At 61.2% G+C, this 18836-nt stretch overlaps 1 protein-coding gene across 1 annotated transcript in view; it reads left to right on the top strand.

The window, feature by feature from the left end:
* The first annotated feature begins 3841 nt into the window (after positions 1–3841).
* The window catches only part of L1CAM (L1 cell adhesion molecule), a 35073-nt gene continuing 20078 nt past the window's right edge, over positions 3842–18836 (top strand). Inside the window, 13 exon segments of the mRNA XM_058861654.1 lie at positions 3842–3879; positions 3881–3918; positions 4901–4915; positions 5483–5588; positions 6693–6877; positions 9761–9883; positions 11520–11690; positions 12684–12795; positions 13294–13478; positions 14660–14791; positions 15642–15785; positions 16621–16732; positions 17722–17888. Of these exon segments, the coding sequence (XP_058717637.1) occupies positions 3842–3879; positions 3881–3918; positions 4901–4915; positions 5483–5588; positions 6693–6877; positions 9761–9883; positions 11520–11690; positions 12684–12795; positions 13294–13478; positions 14660–14791; positions 15642–15785; positions 16621–16732; positions 17722–17888 (1528 nt within the window).

Raw genomic sequence — 18836 nt, 5'->3', positions numbered from 1 at the left:
GTGGCCTGGGCAAAGGGGGGCGTGGCCTGCGGGCGGATTATGTCAACCCCGCGGCAGCCGCAGCCCCGAGCTGGGAGCGGCAGGAGCAGGTACGGCCCTGGGGGGGCTCCGGGGGTCTCGGGGGGATCCCCGGGGGTCTCGGGGGGGTCCCCGGGATCGCGGGGGTCGCCTCGGACTCCGGGGGTTCCGCTCCGGGGGGCGCCGAGGGCGAGGAGCGGCTCTGGGAGGGTCCCGGGGGGCTGCGATGAGGGGGTGGGGAGGGGGGAAAGGTGGGGCTAGGGGCGTTTTTTGGGGGGCTGGGGCCGTTTTTTGGGGGGCTGGGGTTTTTTTGGGGGGTCTGGGGGGGTTTTGGGGGGCTGGGGGGGTTTGTTTTGGGATCTGGGGGTGTTCTTGGGGTGAATTGACAGAGGTTTAGGTGGAGCTATAGGGTCTCGATGGGGCTGGGGGGGATTTTGGGGGGTCTGGGGGGGATTTTTGGGGTCGGGGGGTTTTGGGGGTCTGGGGGGGATTTTGGGGGGTCTGGGGGGGTTTGTTTGGGGCTGTAGAATTGAGGCTGGGGGCGTTCTGGGGGTGTTTCTATAGGGCTGGGCAGAGGTTTAGGTGGAGCTATAGGGTCTCAATGGGGCTGGGGGGGATTTTTGGGGGGTCTGGGGGCGTTATTGGGGGGTGGGGCTGGGGGATTGGGGGGTTTTGGGGGGGTGGGGTCTCCGTGGTGTTTCTATAGGGCTGGGGAGGGTAAAGCTGCATCTATAGGGTCAGTGTGGGGCTGGGATGGAGATCGGGGTGGGTCTATAGGGTCCCTGTGGGGCTGGGCACAGGTAAAGGTGGGTCTGGGGGTGTCTATAGGGGGGAGAGGGGGGTCTAGAGGGTCTCTGTGGGGCACAGGTGGTTCCATAGGGGCTCTATAGGGTCAGGGGGCTACAGGTGGGTCTGTAGGGGCTCTATAGGGCCCGGCTGTGGGGCACAGGTGGTTCTATAGGGCAGGAGGTTCTATAGGGTGAGACGTGGGGCACAGGTGGTTCCGTAGGGGTTCTATAGGGTCAGGCCAGGGGGCTACAGGTGGGTCTATAGGTGTTCTATAGGGGCTCTGTGGGGCACAGGTGGCTCTATAGGGCAGGAGGTTCTATAGGGCCCGGCTGCTGGGCTCTATAGGGTGAGACAGGGGCCACGGGAACTCCTATAGGGCAGGGGGCTCTATAGGGGCCCCATAGGGTCACGTTGGGGGGCACAGGTGGTTCCATAGGGGCCCTACAGGGTCAGGCTGGGGGGCTCAGGTGTCTCTATAGGGTTTCTATAGGGTGAGGGGGAGTGGGGGTGGCACTGGGGCCAGGGGGGCTCTATAGGGGCTCTATAGGGGGCCGGGATGGCGGGAAAGCGGCTCTGGGGGGGTTTGGGGCGGATTTTGGGGCAGTTTGGGGTGGATTTTGGGGGGATTTTGGGGCGGTTCTGGAGCTGATTTTGAGGGGGTTTTGGGGCGGTTCTGGACGGTTTTGGGGCGGATTTTGGGGCGGTTCTGGAGCTGATTTTGAGGGGGTTTTGGGGCGGATTTTGGGCGGTTCTGAAGCTGTTTTGAGACAGATTTCGGGGCGCTTTTGGGGCGGTTCTGGAGCTGATTTTAAAGGGGTTCTGGAGCTGATTTTGGGGCGGTTCTGGAGCTGATTTAAAGGGGGTTCTGGAGCTGTTTTGGGGCGGTTCTGGAGCTGATTTTAAGGGGGTTCTGGAGCTGTTTTGGGGAGGTTCTGGAGCTGATTTTGGGGGGGTTTAGAGGCGGATTTTGGGCGGTTCTGGAGCTGATTTTGGGGCGGTTCTGGAGCTGATTTTCAGGGGATTTTGGAGCAGTTCTGGAGCTGATTTGGGGCAGATTTTGGGGCGGTTCTGGAGCTGATTTTGAGGGAGTTTTGGGGGCGGTTCTGGAGCTGTTTTGGGGGGGCTTTTGGAGCTGTTTTGAGGCAGATTTGGGGCCGATTTTGGGGTATTTTCGGAGAGTTTTGGAGCGGTTTTGAGGCGGTTTTGGAGCAGATTTGGAGCCGTTTTTGGGGGGCTTTTGGAGCCGTTTTTGGGGGGCTTTCGGAGCGGCTTTTGGGGCTGTTTTAGGGCGATTTTGGGGGGATTTTGGGGCGGTTTTTGGGGGGTTTCAGGGCGGTTTTTGGGGTCTCCCTCGCTCCCAGCAGCAGGCGGGGGGAGGCGGCTCCGAGCAGTCTCGGTGGGGCTGGGGGCTCCGGGGGGGCTCCGTGGGGACGGGGATTTAGGGGAGGGGTCCCGAGGGTCCCCAACAGCCCGGGGGGGTCCCTGGGGGGGTCTCTATAGGGTCTCTATAGGGTCTCTATGGGGTCCCCGGCGTCCAACAGATGGGTGGGGCCGGCGGGGGGGGAGGGGCGGCCCCGTCACCCCTCGCGCGCCCCCCGCCCCCCCCCCCGAGGGACCCCCGAGGCCGGGGGGGGTCAGAGGGGGGGTCCCGATGTGGGGGGGGTGGGGAGAGATGGGGGAGGGGCAATCCCAGTCCTTCCCCCCCCTCATTTCCCTACAGGTGCCCGCCCCTCCCCCCCGCTTTGCGCGCATCACCTGCGGGGGGGGGGGGGGGAAAGGGCGGATTTTGGGTGGGGGGCGGAATTTGGGGGGGGGTCCCCACGTTCGGGACCCCCCGGGATGAGGGTGGGGGAGGGTTGGGGTCATCCCTGAGCCGTCCCCGCCCCTCCCCCGCAGGAATTTGGGGTCAACAAGGGGCTCCTTGTTCGTGCCGGGGCCGCTTCCGGTGGGGGGGGGTCCCAAATTTCCACCCCCCCTCCCCAAAAATCCTTCCGGGATAACGGGGGAGGGGTCTCGGAGCCTTCCGGGATTTGGGGGGGGTCCCAAAATCTGGAAGGGAGGGGCCACAAACGGCGGGGAGGGGGGGGGGTGGGGTTTTGGGGAGGGGTCCCCGCAGCTCTGGACCCCCCTCCTGAGGTTTTGGGGGGGGGTTGAGAATTGGGGGGGGGTCCTCAGATCTCAGTGCCCCTCCCCCTCCTCACCGGGTGGTGCTGGGGGGTCCCAGGCCATCGGAGGGGGGAGGGGTTGGGTTTTTGGGGGGTTTTTGGGGGGGGTTGAAGGATTTGAGGGTTTTTTGAGGGGGTTTTGGGATTTTTTTAGGGATTTCGAGGGGGTTCTGGGGGGATTGTGAGAGGTTTTTGGGGGGATTGAGGTTTCTGGGAGGGTTTCGAGGGGTTTTTGGGGGGGTCTTGAGGGGATTTTGGGGGTGTTTGATGGTTTTTGAGAGGTTTTGAGACGGTTCCGGGATTTTTTAGGGGTTTTGGGCGGGATTTTGAGAGGTTTTTGGGGGGATTTTGAGAGGTTTTTGGGGGGATTTTGAGAGGTTTTTTGGGGGATTTGGGTTTCTGGGGGGGGTCTCGAGGGGGTTTTGTGTGTTTTGGGGGGGATTTTGGGGGTTTTTGGGGGGGATTTTGGGGGTTTTTGGGGGGATTTCGGGCCCCGCGCGCGCCGCCCCGGCCCCGTCCCTGTCCCTGGTGCTGAACTGGGGGGGGGGGAGGGGGGAGGGGAGGGGAAGGCCCGGGGTGGGGGAGGGGCGATGTGGCCGAGCTGGGGAGGGGTCTCTGATTGTGGGGGGGGGGCTCGGGGGTCTCTCCAAGGTGACAGGGTCCCCTCATTAAGCGTTTCCATGGAAACCAGCGCATCCTCCGTGGGGGGGGGGGGGGAGGGGAGCGCGCGAGCGCGGCCGCACACAATAGACCCGGGGGGGGGAGGGGAGGGGAGGGGGGGTTTAAATGAGGGGAGGGGGTCGCGAGATGGGTCGAGACCCCTCCCCAAAATCCCCCCAACCCCCCCCACCCCGCTCAGGGTCGCGGCCATGGCGCTGCCCCGGGGGCTCGTCCTGCTGCTGCTGCTGGGGGGGGCGCGGCGCCGCCATCGCCATCCCCCCCGAGTGTGAGTGCGGGGCAATTTGGGGAGGGGGCGGCCAGGGGAACACCCCCCACCCCCCTCCCCAAAATAAATAATGATTGCATGGAGACCCCTCCCCCTCCGCCCGAGCCGTGATTGGCATGAGGAGTGCCCCGCCCCCCACCCCGGCATGGAGACCCCTCCCCAAATTCACCAACACCCACCCCGGCATGGAGACCCCTCCCCAAATTCATCAACCCCCACCCCGGCATGGAGACCCCTCCCCAAATTTACCAATCCCCACCCCGGCATGGAGACCCCTCCCCAAATTCATTAACCCCCACTACCGGCATGGAGACCCCTCCCCAAATTCATCAACCTCCCTCTGGCATGGAGACCCCTCCCCAAATTCATCAATCCCCACCCCGCCATGGAGACCCCTCCCCAAATTCACCAACCTCCCTCCAGCCTCGAGACCCCTCCTCAATTTACCAACCCCCACTACCGGCATGGAGACCCCTCCCCAAATTCATCAACCTCCCTCCGGCATGGAGACCCCTCCCCAAATTCATCAACACCCACCCCGGCATGGAGACCCCTCCCCAAATTCATCAACCCCCACTACCGGCATGGAGACCCCTCCCCAAATTCACCGACCCTCACCCCGCCATGGAGACCCCTCCCCAAATTCATCAACCCCCACTACCGGCATGGAGACCCCTCCCCAAATTCCTCTCCTCGCACCTGGACATGGAGACCCCTCCCCAAATTCCTCTCCTCACACCTGGACATGGAGACCCCTCCCCAAATTCCTCTCCTCACACCTGGACATGGAGACCCCTCCCCAAATTCGCCTCTTCGCACCTGGAAGCTCCGCCCCCCTGGCATGAAGACCCCTCCCCAAATTTTCCTTCCCGCACGTCCCCCCTCCCCTTTTAACCCCCTCCCCCCGCCCGGGGGTCTCTCTGGAGACCCCTCCCCACTCACGCTGTGTCTCTCCCCCCCTTGCCCCCCCCGGATGGTGCAGATTCGCTGCACGAGCGTGAGTTTGGGGGGCTCGGGGGGTCCGGGGGGGGGCTCGGGGGGTCCTGGGGGGGTCCAGAGGGGTTTTGGGGGTGTCTGGGGGGGATTTGGGTGTTCGGGGGGGTGGTTTGGGGTGTCTGGGAAGGGTTTGGGGGTTCCCGGGGGGGGGGGGTTGGGGGTGTTTTGAGGGTTCCTGGGGGTGTCTGGGGGGGATTTGGGGGTTCCTGGTGGAGTTTGGGGGCTCCTGGGGGTGTCGGGGGGTGTTTGGGGGTTCCTGGTGGAGTTTGGGGGTTCCTGGGGGTGTCGGGGGGGGTTTAGGAGTTCCTGGGGGTTCCTGGTGGAGTTTGGGGGTTCTTGGGGGTGTTTTAGGGGTTCCTGGGGGTGTCGGGGGGGGTTTGGGGGGTTCCTGGGTGTTCCTGGTGGGGTTTGGGGGTTCCTGGGGGTGTCGGGGGGGGGTTGGGGGTTCCTGGGGGTGTTTTGGGGGTGCCTGGGGGTGTCTGGGGGGATTTTGGGGGTTCCTGGGGGTGTTTTGGGGGTCCCTGGGGGTGTCGGGGGGGGTCCCAGCCGCTGTGCCCCTCCCCCACAGTGCAGCAGCCCCCCGAGCTGACGGAGCAGCCCCCGGAGCAGCTGGTGGTGTTCCCCAGCGATGACGTCATCCTCAAGTGCGCCGCCACCGGCAACCCCCCGGTGCAGTGAGTGTCACCTGAGTCACACCTGTGTCACCTGTGTGTCACCTGGGTCACCTGTGTGTCACCTGTGTGTCACCTGTGTGTCACCTGTGTGTCACCTGTGTCACCTCTGTGTCACCTGGGTCACCTCTGTGTCACCTGGCAGTCACCTGTGTCACACCTGTGTGTCACCTGGGAGTCCCCTGTGTCAGCTGGGGGTCACCTGTGTCACCTCTGTGTCACCTGTGTCACCTGTGTGTAACCTGGAGGTCACCTCTGTGTCACCTGTGTCACCTCTGTGTCACCTGTGTGTCACCTGGCAGTCACCTGTGTCACCTGTGTCACCTGGGGGTCACCTGTGTCACACCTGTGTCACCTGTGTGTCACCTCTGTGTCACCTGTTCCCCCCCCATGTCCCCCCAGCTGCTGTCCCGGTGTCCCCGGGTGTCCCCAGGGATGTCCCCAGGGATGTCCCCCGGTGTCCCCAGGGATGTCCCCGGTGTCCCCCTGTGTCCCCAGGGATGTCCCCGGTGTCCCCAGGTGTCCCCAGGGATGTCCCCGGTGTCCCCCGGTGTCCCCAGGGATGTCCCCGGTGTCCCCAGGGATGTCCCCGGTGTCCCCCTGTGTCCCCAGGGATGTCCCCGGTGTCCCCAGGTGTCCCCAGGGATGTCCCCGGTGTCCCCAGGGATGTCCCCGGTGTCCCCCTGTGTCCCCAGGGATGTCCCCCGGTGTCCCCATGGATGTCCTCCAGTGTTCCCTGGTGTCCCCAGGGATGTCCCCGGTGTCCCCACAGATGTCCCCGGTGTCCCCAGGGATGTCCCCGGTGTCCCCCTGTGTCCCCAGGGATGTCCCCGGTGTCCCCCGGTGTCCCCAGGGATGTCCCCATGTCCCCTGGTGTCCCCAGGGATGTCCCCGGTGTCCCCATGGATGTCCTCCAGTGTTCCCTGGTGTCCCCAGGGATGTCCCCGGTGTCCCCATGGATGTCCTCCAGTGTTCCCTGGTGTCCCCAGGGATGTCCCCGGTGTCCCCACAGATGTCCCTGGTGTCCCCAGGGATGTCCCCGGTGTCCCCTGGTGTCCCCAGGGATGTCCCCCGGTGTCCCCAGGGGTGTCCCCGGTGTCCCCGCAGGTTCCGCTGGTCCCGTGAGGGTCTCCCGTTCTCTGCGGAGCTCCCGGGGGTGTCGCTGTCCCCCGGGGGTGGCACCTTGGTCATCAACGCCAGCCTGGCCGGGCGGCTGCAGGGCCGCTTCCGCTGCGCCGCCAGCAACGCGCTGGGCACGGCCCTGTCACCCTGGAGCCGCGTCATCGCTGAGAGTGAGCCCCAAAACACCCCAAAATCACCCCAAAATCACCCCAAATCCATCCTGAAATTATCCTGAAATTATCCTGAAATTATCCTGAAATTATCCTGAAATTATCCTGAAATTATCCCAAATCCATGCTGGGCACGGCACTGTCACCCTGGAGCCGCGTCATCGCTGAGAGTGAGCCCCAAAACACCCCAAAATCACCCCAAAATCACCCCAAAATCACCCCAAAATTATCCTGAAATTATCCCAAATCCATCCTGGGCACGGCACTGTCACCCTGGAGCCACGTCATCGCTGAGAGTGAGCCCCAAAACACCCCAAAATCACCCCAAAATCACCCCAAAATCACCCCAAAATCACCCCAAAATCATCCTGAAATTATCCTGAAATTATCCTGAAATTATCCTGAAATTATCCCAAATCCATCCTGGGCACGGCACTGTCACCCTGGAGCCACGTCATCGCCGAGAGTGAGCCCCAAAACACCCCAAAAAACCCCAAAAAACCCCAAAATCACCCCAAATCCACCCAAATCCATCCTGAAATTATCCCAAATCCATCCCAAATCCATGCTGGGAACGGCACTGTCACCATGGAGCCGCGTCATCGCTGAGAGTGAGCCCCAAAACACCCCAAAATCACCCCAAAATCACCCCAAATCCATCCTGAAATTATCCCAAATCCATCCTGGGCACGGCCCTGTCACCCTGGAGCCGCGTCATCGCTGAGAGTGAGCCCCAAAACACCCCAAAAAACCCCAAAATCACCCCAAAATCATCCTGAATCCACCCCAAAATTATCCTGAAATTATCCTGAATCCACCCCAAATCCATCCTGGGCACGGCACTGTCACCATGGAGCCGCGTCATCGCTGAGAGTGAGCCCCAAAACACCCCAAAATCACCCCAAAATCACCCCAAAATCACCCCAAAATTATCCTGAATCCACCCCAAAATCATCCTGAAATTATCCTGAAATTACCCCAAAATTATCCTGAAATTATCCCAAATCCATGCTGGGCACGGCCCTGTCACCCTGGAGCCGCGTCATTGCTGAGAGTGAGCCCCAAAATCATCCCAAAATCACCCCAAAATCACCCCAAATCCACCCCAAATCCATCCTGAATCCACCCCAAAATCATCCTGAAATTATCCCAAAATAATCCTGAAATTATCCCAAATCCATCCTGAAATTATCCCAACCCCATTCTGGGCACGGCACTGTCACCCTGGAGCCGCGTCATCGCTGAGAGTGAGCTCCAAAACACCCCAAAATCACCCCAAAATCACCCCAAAATCATCCTGAATCCACCCCAAAATCATCCTGAAATTATCCTGAAATTATCCCAAATCCATCCTGGGCACGGCCCTGTCACCCTGGAGCCGCGTCATCGCTGAGAGTGAGCCCCAAAACACCCCAAAACACCCCAAAACACCCCAAAATCACCCCAAAATCACCCCAAAATTATCCTGAATCCACCCCAAAATCATCCTGAAATTATCCTGAAATTATCCTGAAATTATCCCAAATCCATGCTGGGCACGGCCCTGTCACCCTGGAGCCGCGTCATCGCTGAGAGTGAGCCCCAAAACACCCCAAAATCACCCCAAATCCATCCTGAAATTATCCTGAAATTATCCCAAATCCATCCTGAAATTATCCCAAATCCATCCTGGGCACGGCACTGTCACCCTGGAGCCGCGTCATCGCTGAGAGTGAGCCCCAAAACACCCCAAAATCACCCCAAATCCACCCCAAAATCTTCACTCATCCCTGCCCGGTTTTGGGGTCCCAGCCCAGTTTTTGGGATTTCCCAGCCTGGTTTTGGGGTCCCAGTCCAGTTTTTTGGGGTCCCAGCCTGGTTTTTTGGGGTCCCATCCCGTTTTTGGGGTCCCATCCCAGTTTTTTGGGGTCCCATCCCCGTTTTTTTGGGGTCCCATCCCGTTTTTGGGGTCCCAGCCAGTTTTTGGGGTCCCATCCCCGGGTTTTTGGGGTCCCATCCCATTTTTTGGGGTCCCATCCCGTTTTTGGGGTCCTATCCCCGTTTTTTGGGGTCCCATCCCATTTTTGGGGTCCTATCCCCGTTTTTTGGGGTCCCATCCCCGGTTTTTTGGGATCCCATCCTGTTTTTGGGGTCCCATCCCATTTTTGGGGTCCCAGCCCGTTTTTGGGGTCCCATCCTGTTTTTGGGGTCCCATCCCGGTTTTGGGGTCCCATCCCCGGGTTTTTGGGGTCCCATCCCCGGGTTTTTGGGGTCCCATCCCATTTTTGGGGTCCCATGCCGTTTTTGGGGTCCCATCCTGGGTTTTTGGGGTCCCATCCCGTTTTTGGGGTCCCATCCCCGGTTTTTTGGGGTCCCATCCCATTTTTTGGGGTCCCATCCCGTTTTTGGGGTCCTATCCCCGTTTTTGGGGTCCCATCCCCGGTTTTTGGGATTTCCCAGCCCGTTTTTGGGGTCCCATCCCCAGTTTTTGGGATTTCCCAGCCTGGTTTTGGGGTCCCATCCCCGGGTTTTTGGGGTCCCATCCCATTTTTTGGGGTCCCATCCCCGTTTTTTGGGGTCCCATCCCATTTTTGGGGTCCCAGCCCGTTTTTGGGGTCCCATCCCCAGTTTTTGGGATCCTATCCCGTTTTTTGGGGTCCCATCCTGGGTTTTTGGGGTCCCAGCCCGATTTTTGGGGTCCCATCCCGTTTTTGGGGTCCCATCCCGTTTTTGGGGTCCCTGCCCGTTTTGGGGGGTCCCATCCCCGGGTTTTTGGGGTCCCATCCCCGGGTTTTTGGGGTCCCATCCCATTTTTGGGGTCCCATCCCCGGGTTTTTGGGGTCCCATCCCATTTTTGGGGTCCCATCCCGTTTTTGGGGTGCTGCAGTCTCCGTGCTCCCCCAGACACGCCGCAGTGGCCCAAGGAGAAGGTGTCGCCGGTGGAGGTGGAGGAGGGGGACCCCGTGGTGCTGCCCTGCGACCCCCCCAAAAGCGCCGTGCCCCCCAAGATCTACTGGCTCAACTCCCGTGAGCAAATGGGGCTGGGGGCGGTGGGTGGGGGGCTCGTCCTTCACCCCAAAATCCCCAGGAATCCCCAAAATCCCTCCTGAGAACCCCAAAATCCCCAGGAACCCCCAAAATATCTCCTGAGAACCCCAAAATCCACAGGAACCCCCAAAATCCCTCCTGAAATCCTCACTGAGCACTGAAATCCCACCTGAGACCCCCAAAATCCTTCCTGAGACCCCCAAAATCCCCCATGAAACCCCAGAATCACCCCTGAGACCCCCAAAATCCCTACTGAGACCCCCAAAATTCCTCCTGAGAATCCCAAAATCCCTCCTGAGAACCTCAAAATCCACAGGAACCCCCAAAATCTCTCCTGAGAACCCCAAAATCACCCCTGAGAACCCCAAAATCCCTCCTGAAATCCTCACTGAGCACTGAAATCCCACCTAAGACCCCCAAAATCCTCCCTGAGAACCCCAAAATCCCCCCTGAGAACCCCAAAATCCCACCTGAGACCCCCCAAATCTACCCGGGTCGGTGCGGGAGTGGTTTGGGGTTGGGTTTTGGGGACTCCACGATCCCAAAGCTGCTTTGGGGTCAGGTTTTGGGTCAGGATTTGGGGTGAGGATCAGGATCAGCTTTGGGATCAGGATTTGGGATCAGTTTTGCGGTCAGGATTTGGGATGAGGTTTAGGATCAGGATTTGGGATCAGGATGAGGTTTAGGATCAGGATTTAGGATCAGATTTGGGATCAGGATTTGGGATCAGGATGAGGTTTGGGATCAGATCAGGATTTGGGATCAGATTTGGGATCAGGATTTGGGATCCCCACAGGGATCGTGCACATCGCTCAGGATGCCCGGGTCAGCATGGGGCAGGACGGGTTTGGGGTGAGGTTTGGGATCAGGATTTGGGATCAGGATGAGGTTTAGGATCAGGATCAGGATTTAGGATCGGTTTTGGGATCCCCACAGGGATCGTGCACATCGCTCAGGACGCCCGGGTCAGCATGGGGCAGGACGGGTTTGGGGTGAGGTTTGGGATCAGATTTGGGATCAGGATGTTTGGGATCAGGATGAGGTTTAGGATCAGGATCAGGATTTGGGATCCCCACAGGGATCGTGCACATCGCTCAGGACGCCCGGGTCAGCATGGGGCAGGACGGGTTTGGGATCAGGATTTGGGATGAGGTTTGGGATCAGATTTGGGATCAGGATGAGGTTTAGGATCAGGATGAGGTTTGGGATCAGGATTTGGGATCAGGATGAGGTTTAGGATCAGGATCAGGATTTGGGATCCCCACAGGGATCGTGCACATCGCTCAGGACGCCCGGGTCAGCATGGGGCAGGACGGGTTTGGGGTGAGGTTTGGGATCAGGATTTGGGATCAGGATTTGGGGTGAGGTTTAGGATCAGGATTTGGGATCAGATTTGGGATCAGGATTTAGGATCGGTTTTGGGGTCCCCACAGGGATCGTGCACATCGCTCAGGACGCCCGGGTCAGCATGGGACAGGATGGGCTTGGGGTGAGGTTTGGGATCAGGATTTGGGATGAGGTTTGGGATCAGATTTGGGATCAGGATGAGGTTTGGGATCAGGATGAGGTTTAGGATCAGGATCAGGATTTAGGATCGGTTTTGGGGTCCCCACAGGGATCGTGCACATCGCTCAGGACGCCCGGGTCAGCATGGGGCAGGACGGGTTCCTGTACTTTGCCAACGCTCAGGTCGGGGACAGCCACCCCGATTACATCTGCCACGCCCATTACCTGGGACCCCGCACCATCATCCAGAAGGAGCCGCTGGACCTGCGAGTCACCCCCAGTGAGCCCGGGGGCACCCCCAAACCCACCCGGGGGGACCCCAAAACCCACCCGGGGGCACCCCCAAACCCACCCGGGGGACCCCCAAACCCACCCCTGAACCCACCCCAAACCCACCCGGGGGGACCCCCAAACCCACCCCTGAACCCACCCGGGGGACCCCAAAACCCACCCAGGGGGACCCCAAAACCCACCCCTGAACCCACCCCAAACCCACCCGGGGGGACCCCCAAAACCACCCCTGAACCCACCCCAAACCCACCCAGGGGGAACCTCCAAACCCACCCCTGAACCCACCCCAAAACCACCCGGGGGACCCCAAACCCATTCCCAAACCCACCCCAAAACCCACCCCTGAACCCACCCCAAACCCACCCGGGGGGACCCCAAAACCCACCCGGGGGACCCCAAACCCACCCCTGAACCCACCCCAAAACCCACCCAGGGGGACCCCAAAACCCACCCGGGGGACCCCCAAACCCACCCCTGAACCCATCCCTGAACCCAGCCCCAAACCCACCCGGGGGGACCCCAAACCCACCCGGGGGGACCCCCAAACACACCCAGGGGGACCCCCAAACCCACCCCTGAACCCACCCGGGGGACCCCAAACCCACCCCAAAACCCCCCCCCAAAACCCACCCCTGAACCCAGCCCCAAACCCACCCGAGGGAACCCCAAAACCCACCCGGGGGGACCCCAAACCCACCCCAAAACCACCCGGGGACACCCCAAAACCCTAACCCCAAACCCACCCGGGGGGGACCCCAAACCCACCCGGGGGGACCCCTGAACCCCCTGGGGTCTCCTCAGTTCCATTTGGGGGGGGTGGGACCCCCAAACCCAGCCCTGAACCCCCCTGGGGGTCTCCTCAGTTCCCTTTGTGGGTGGAATTTTGTGGGAATGGGGTTTGGGGGGGTCCTGGGGGGGTTCTGGGGGTCCTCAGGGATTTGGGGGGGTTCAGGGGGGGTCTCTGAGCCCCTCCCCCCCGCAGGTAACTCGGTGCAGTCCCGGCGGCCCCGCCTGGTGGTCCCGAGGGACCCCCAACCCACCCACGTGGCTCTGAGGGGGGAGACCCTGGTGCTGGAGTGCATCGCCGAGGGGCTGTGAGTGGGGAGGGGGCTTCGGGGGGGTCCTGGGGGGGTCCTGGGGGGTCCTGAAGGGTCTGGGGGGGGTCCTGGGGCGGTTTTGGGGGGTCCTGGGGTGTCCTGGGGGGGTCCTGAAGGGTCTGGGAAGGTCCTGGGGGGTCCTGAAGGGTCTGGGGGGGGGGTCCTGGGGCGGTTTTGGGGGGTCCTGGGGGGTCCTGGGGCAGTTTTGGGGGGTCCTTGGGGGTCCTGGGGGGTCCTGGGGGGGTCCTGAAGGGTCTGGGAAAGTCCTGGGGACTCCTGGGGGGTCCCTGGGGGATCCTTGGGGGGTCTTGGAGGGGATCAGGAGGGTCCTTGGGGGGGTCCAGAATGGTTTTTGGGGGGGGGTTGGGGGGTCCTGGGGGGATCTGGGGGGGTTCAGAAGGGTCTTGGGGGGTCCCAAGGGGTATCCCAGGAAATCCCAGGAATCCCAGGGATTATCCCATGGAATTCCAAGGGTTTTCTGTCCCATTTTCCCAGCCCCACTCCCTGGATCTCCTGGCGGAGGCTGAACGGGCCGCTGCCCCCGGGCCGGGCTGTGCTGGACAATTTTAACAAAACCCTGAGGCTGCGCTCGGTGTCCGAGGCCGACGATGGAGAGTACGAGTGCACGGCCCAGAACGGACTGGGCAGCACACGGAGCAGCCAGCTGGTCACTGTGGAGGGTACTGGGAGCACTGGGTTATACTGGGAGCACTGGGATGGGCACTGGGTTATACTGGGAGCACTGGGATGGGCACTGGGTTATACTGGGAGCACTGGGGGATGATGGAGAGTACGAGTGCACGGCCCAGAACGGACTGGGCAGCACACGGAGCAGCCAGCTGGTCACTGTGGAGGGTACTGGGATGGACTGGGATGGACTGGGATGGACTGGGAGCACTGGGATGGGCACTGGGTTATACTGGGAGCACTGGGGGATGATGGAGAATACGAGTGCACGGCCCAGAACGGACTGGGGAGCACACGGAGCAGCCAGCTGGTCACTGTGGAGGGTACTGGGAGCACTGGGTTATACTGGGATGGGCACTGGGTTATACTGGGAGCACTGGGGGATGATGGAGAATACGAGTGCACGGTCCAGAACGGACTGGGCAGCACACGGAGCAGCCAGCTGGTCACTGTGGAGGGTACTGGGATGGACTGGGTTATACTGGGAGTACTGGGTTATACTGGGAGCACTGGGCTATACTGGGTTATACTGGGTTATACTGGGATGCACTGGGTTATACTGGGAGGTCTCTGTCCCCCCAGCTGCCCCGTACTGGGTGCGCCGGCCCCAGAGCGGCACTGGGCTGTACTGGGCTGTACTGGGCTGTACTGGGCTGGGCACTGGGGGGCACTGGGCTATACTGGGTTATACTGGGATGCACTGGGATATACTGGGAACCCCTGTCCCCCCAGCTGCCCCGTACTGGGTGTGCCGGCCGCAGAGCGGCACTGGGCTGTACTGGGCTGTACTGGGCTGTACTGGGCTGTACTGGGCTGGGCACTGGGGGGCACTGGGCTATACTGGGTTATACTGGGATGCACTGGGATATACTGGGAGGTCTCTGTCCCCCCAGCTGCCCCGTACTGGGTGCGCCGGCCCCAGAGCGGCACTGGGCTGTACTGGGCTGTACTGGGCTGGGCACTGGGCTATACTGGGGTGCACTGGGATATACTGGGAGGTCTCTGTCCCCCCAGCTGCCCCGTACTGGGTGCGCCGGCCCCAGAGCGGCACTGGGCTGTACTGGGCTGTACTGGGCTGTACTGGGCTGTACTGGGCTGTACTGGGCTGGGCACTGGGGGGCACTGGGGGGCACTGGGCTATACTGGGTTATACTGGGAACCCCTGTCCCCCCAGCTGCCCCGTACTGGGTGCGCCGGCCCCAGAGCGGGGTGTTCGGGCCGGGGGAGACAGCGAGGCTGGACTGCGCCGTGGGGGGCAAACCCCGACCCCAAATCGCCTGGAGCATCAACGGGGTCCCACTGCAGGGTAGGGGGGCTCGGGGGGCTGGGGAGGGGGATTGGGGGGCTGGGGAGGGGGATTGGGGGGCTGGGGAGGGGGATTGGGGGGCTCTGGGGGGGCTTGGGGGGCTGGGGAGGGGGATTGGGGGGCTCTGGGGGGGCTGGGGGGGCTCGGGGGGCTGGGGAGGGGGCTTGGGGGGCTGGGGGGGCTGGGGGGGGCTGGGGAGGGGCTGGGAGGGCTGGGGAGGGGGCTCGGGAGGGGCTCGGGGGGGGCTGGGGAGGGGGATTGGGGGGCTCTGGGGGGGCTGGGGAGGGGCTTGGGGAGCTCGAGGGGGGGCTGGGGAGGGGCTCGGGGGGCTCTGGGGGCAACTTGGGGGGCTCGGGAAGGGGCTCGGTGGCCTCTGGAGAGGCTGGGGAGCGGCTCGGGGGGCTCTGGGGAGGGGGCTCAGGGGGGCTGGGGGGGCTCAGGGGGGGTTCGGGGGGCTCTGGGGGCAGCTCGGGGGGCTGGGGAGGGGCTTGGGGGGCTCGGGGGGCTCGAGGGGGGGTTTGGGGGGCTCTGGGGGCAGCTCGGGGGGCTGGGGAGGGGGCTCGGGGGAGTTTTGGGGGGCTGGGGAGGGGGCTCTGGTCTTGTCCTGGGGGGTTTTGGTGTCCCTGAGGAGGTTTTTGGTGTCCCCAAATGTCCCCAATGTCCCCAAATGTCCCCAGTGTCCCCAGATGTGCCGGACTCGGGGCTCCTGGGGATTTTGGTGTCCCCAAATGTCCCCAAATGTCCCCAATGTCCCCAGATGTGCCGGACTCGGGGCCCCTGGGGGGTTTTTGGTGTCCCTGAGGAGGTTTTTGGTGTCCCCAATGTCCCCAAATGTCCCCAATGTCCCCAGATGTGCCGGACTCGGGGCGCCGGCTGCTGCGGGACGGGGCTCTGGTCCTGTCCCACCTGGAGCCCAACGACTCCATGGTCGCCCAGTGCGAGGCCACCAACAGCCACGGGCGGCTCCTGGCCAACGCCTTCGTCTACGTCGTGGGTGAGTCACAGCCAGGACCCCCAGGAACCCCCCAAAATCTGATCCATCACCCCCAAAAACCCCAAAAACCCCCCAAAATCTGATCAATCCCCCCCAAAAAACCCCCAAAAACCCCCAAAATCTGATCAATCCCCCCCAAAAACCCCCAAAATCTGATCCATCCCCCCAAAAAACCCGCAAAAACCCCCCAAATCTGATCCATCCCCCCAAAAACCCCCAAAATCTGATCCATCACCCCCAAAACCCCCAAAAACCCCCAAAATGTGATCATTCCCCCCCAAAAACCCCAAAAAACCCCCAAAACCCCCCAAAATCTGATCCATTCCCCCCAAAAACCCCAAAAACCCCCAAAATCTGATCCATCACCCCCAAAAACCCCCAAAATCTGATCCATCCCCCCAAAAACCCCCAAAATCTGATCCATCCCCCCAGGATCCCAAGAATTCCCAAAAATTCCCCCCAGAGCTCCCAGAGAGGATCCCAGGGGGGGAATTTGGGGTCCAGGGGGGGAATTTGGGGGTCCCAGAGAGGGATTTTGGGGTCCCAGGGTGCGGATTTAGGTTTCAGGGGGGAATTTTTTGGGTCCCAGGGGGGGAATTTTGGGGTCCCAGGGGGGGAATCTTGGGTCCAGGGAAGGATTTGGGGATTTTGGGGATTTTGGGGGTCTCTGAGCACCCCAAACCCCCCCAGAGCTGCCAGTGCAGATCCCAGGGTGCAGATTTTGGGTTCCCAGGGTGCAGATTTTGGGGATTTGGGGATTTTGGGGATGGATTTTGGGATTTTGGGGATGGATTTGGGGATTTTGGGGGTCTCTGAGCACCCCAAACCCCCCCAGAGCTGCCGGTGCAGATCCTGAGCCCCAACTCGTCGCTCTACGAGCTGGTGGAGAACCAGACGGCGTTCCTGCACTGCCGCGCCTTCGGAGCCCCCGCGCCCACCGTGGAGTGGTGAGAGACCCCAGACCCAAATCCCGCCCCAAGCCCCTCCCCCTTTCCTTTAATTTCTCCTTTTTTTGGCCTTTTTTTTTTTTTGGCTTTTTTTGGAAATTTTTTGGCTTTTTTTTGGGCTTTTTTTGGCTTTTTTTGGCTTTTTTTTTGGCTTTTTTTGGAATTTTTTTGGCTTTTTTTTGGGCTTTTTTTGGCATTTTTTGGCTTTTTTTTTTGGCTTTTTTTGGAAATTTTTTGGCTTTTTTTTGGGCTTTTTTTGGCATTTTTTGGCTTTTTTTTTTGGCTTTTTTTGGAATTTTTTTGGCTTTTTTTTGGCTTTTTTTGGCATTTTTTTGACGTTTTTTGGCTTTTTCTGGGATCCCCAGGCTGTTCCTCCCCCCTGTTACTCCCCTGTTACTCCACCCTTACTCTGCCCTTACTCCACCCTTACTCTGCCCTTACTCTGCCCTTACTCCACCCTTACTCTGCCCTTACTCCACCCTTACTCTGCCCTTACTCCATGGTTCCTCCCCCGTTCCTCCCTGGTTACTCTGTGTTTACTCCCCGGTTACTCCTCGGTTACTCCATGTTTACTCCCCAGTTCCTCCCCGGTTCCTCTGTGTTTCCTCAGTGTTCCCTCAGTGTTCACTCCCTGTTTACTCCTGGTTTCCTCAGTGTTTCCTCAGTGTTTACTCTGTGTTTACTTGGTGTTTCCTCAGTGTTCCCTCAGTGTTCACTCGCTGTTTTCTCAGTGTTTACTCGCTGTTTACTCTTGGTTTACTTGGTGTTTGCTCAGTGTTTACTCCGGGTTTACTCGGTGTTCCCTCCGTGTTCACTCGGTGTTCACTCGCTGTTTCCTCCATGTTTCCTCCCTGTTTCCTCCCTGTTTACTCCCTGTTTACTCCCTGTTTCCTCCCTGTTTCCTCCTGGTTTACTCCCTGTTTACTCCATGTTTCCTCCCTGTTTCCTCCCTGTTTACTCCATGTTTACTCCTGTTTTCCTCCTCTCAGGCTGGGCCCGCGGCAGGAGCCGGCTCTGGAGGACGAGCGCGCCTTCGTCTTCACCAACGGCTCCCTGCGCCTGGGCCCGCTCGGCCGGGGGGACTCGGGGGGCTTCACCTGCCGAGCCCACAACGCCCACGGCAACGCCAGCGCCCACGCCCAGCTCCGAGTCTGGGGTTAGAGACCCCCAGAGACCCCCAAATCCACCCCAAATCCACCCTGGGACCCCCAAATCCATCCCCAAATCCCCAAACCCATCCTGGCCCGGGGGGACTCGGGGGGCTTCACCTGCCGAGCCCACAACGCCCACGGCAATGCCAGCGCCCACACCCAGCTCCGAGTCTGGGGTTAGAGACCCCCAGAGACCCCCAAATCCATCCCCAAATCCTCCCAGAGACCCCCAAATCCATCCCCAAATCCCCAAATCCATCCCCAAATCCATCCTGGGACCCCCAAATCCACCCTGGGACCCCCAAATCCATCCTGGGACCCCCAAAATCCACCCTGGGACCCCCAAATCCACCCCCAAATCCACCCCGGGACCCCCAAATCCACCCCAAATCCACCCTGAGACCCCCAAATCCACCCCAAATCCATCCCCAAATCCACCCTGGGACCCCCAAATCCACCCCGGGACCCCCAAACCCATCCTGGCCCGGGGGGACTCGGGGGGCTTCACCTGCCGCGCCCACAACGCCCACGGCAACGCCAGCGCCCACGCCCAGCTCCGAGTCTGGGGTTAGAGACCCCCCAAATCCACCCTGGGACCCCAAAATCCATCCCAAAATCCACCCTGGGGCCCCCAAATCCACCCTGGGACCCCAAAATCCACCCTGGGACCCCCAAACCCATCCTGGCCCAGGGGGACTCGGGGGGCTTCACCTGCCGAGCCCACAACGCCCACGGCAACGCCAGCGCCCACGCCCAGCTCCGAGTCTGGGGTTAGAGACCCCAAAATCCACCCTGGGACCCCCAAATCCACCCCCAAATCCATCCTGGGACCCCCAAATCCACCCTGGGACCCCCAAATCCATCCTGGGACCCCCAAATCCATCCCCAAATCCATCCTGGCCCGGGGGGACTCGGGGGGCTTCACCTGCCGCGCCCACAACGCCCACGGCAAC

This window comes from Poecile atricapillus, chromosome 37 (assembly GCF_030490865.1).
Source record: "Poecile atricapillus isolate bPoeAtr1 chromosome 37, bPoeAtr1.hap1, whole genome shotgun sequence".
Lineage (NCBI taxonomy): Eukaryota > Metazoa > Chordata > Aves > Passeriformes > Paridae > Poecile > Poecile atricapillus.
This window is presented reverse-complemented; position numbering and strand designations above follow the sequence as displayed.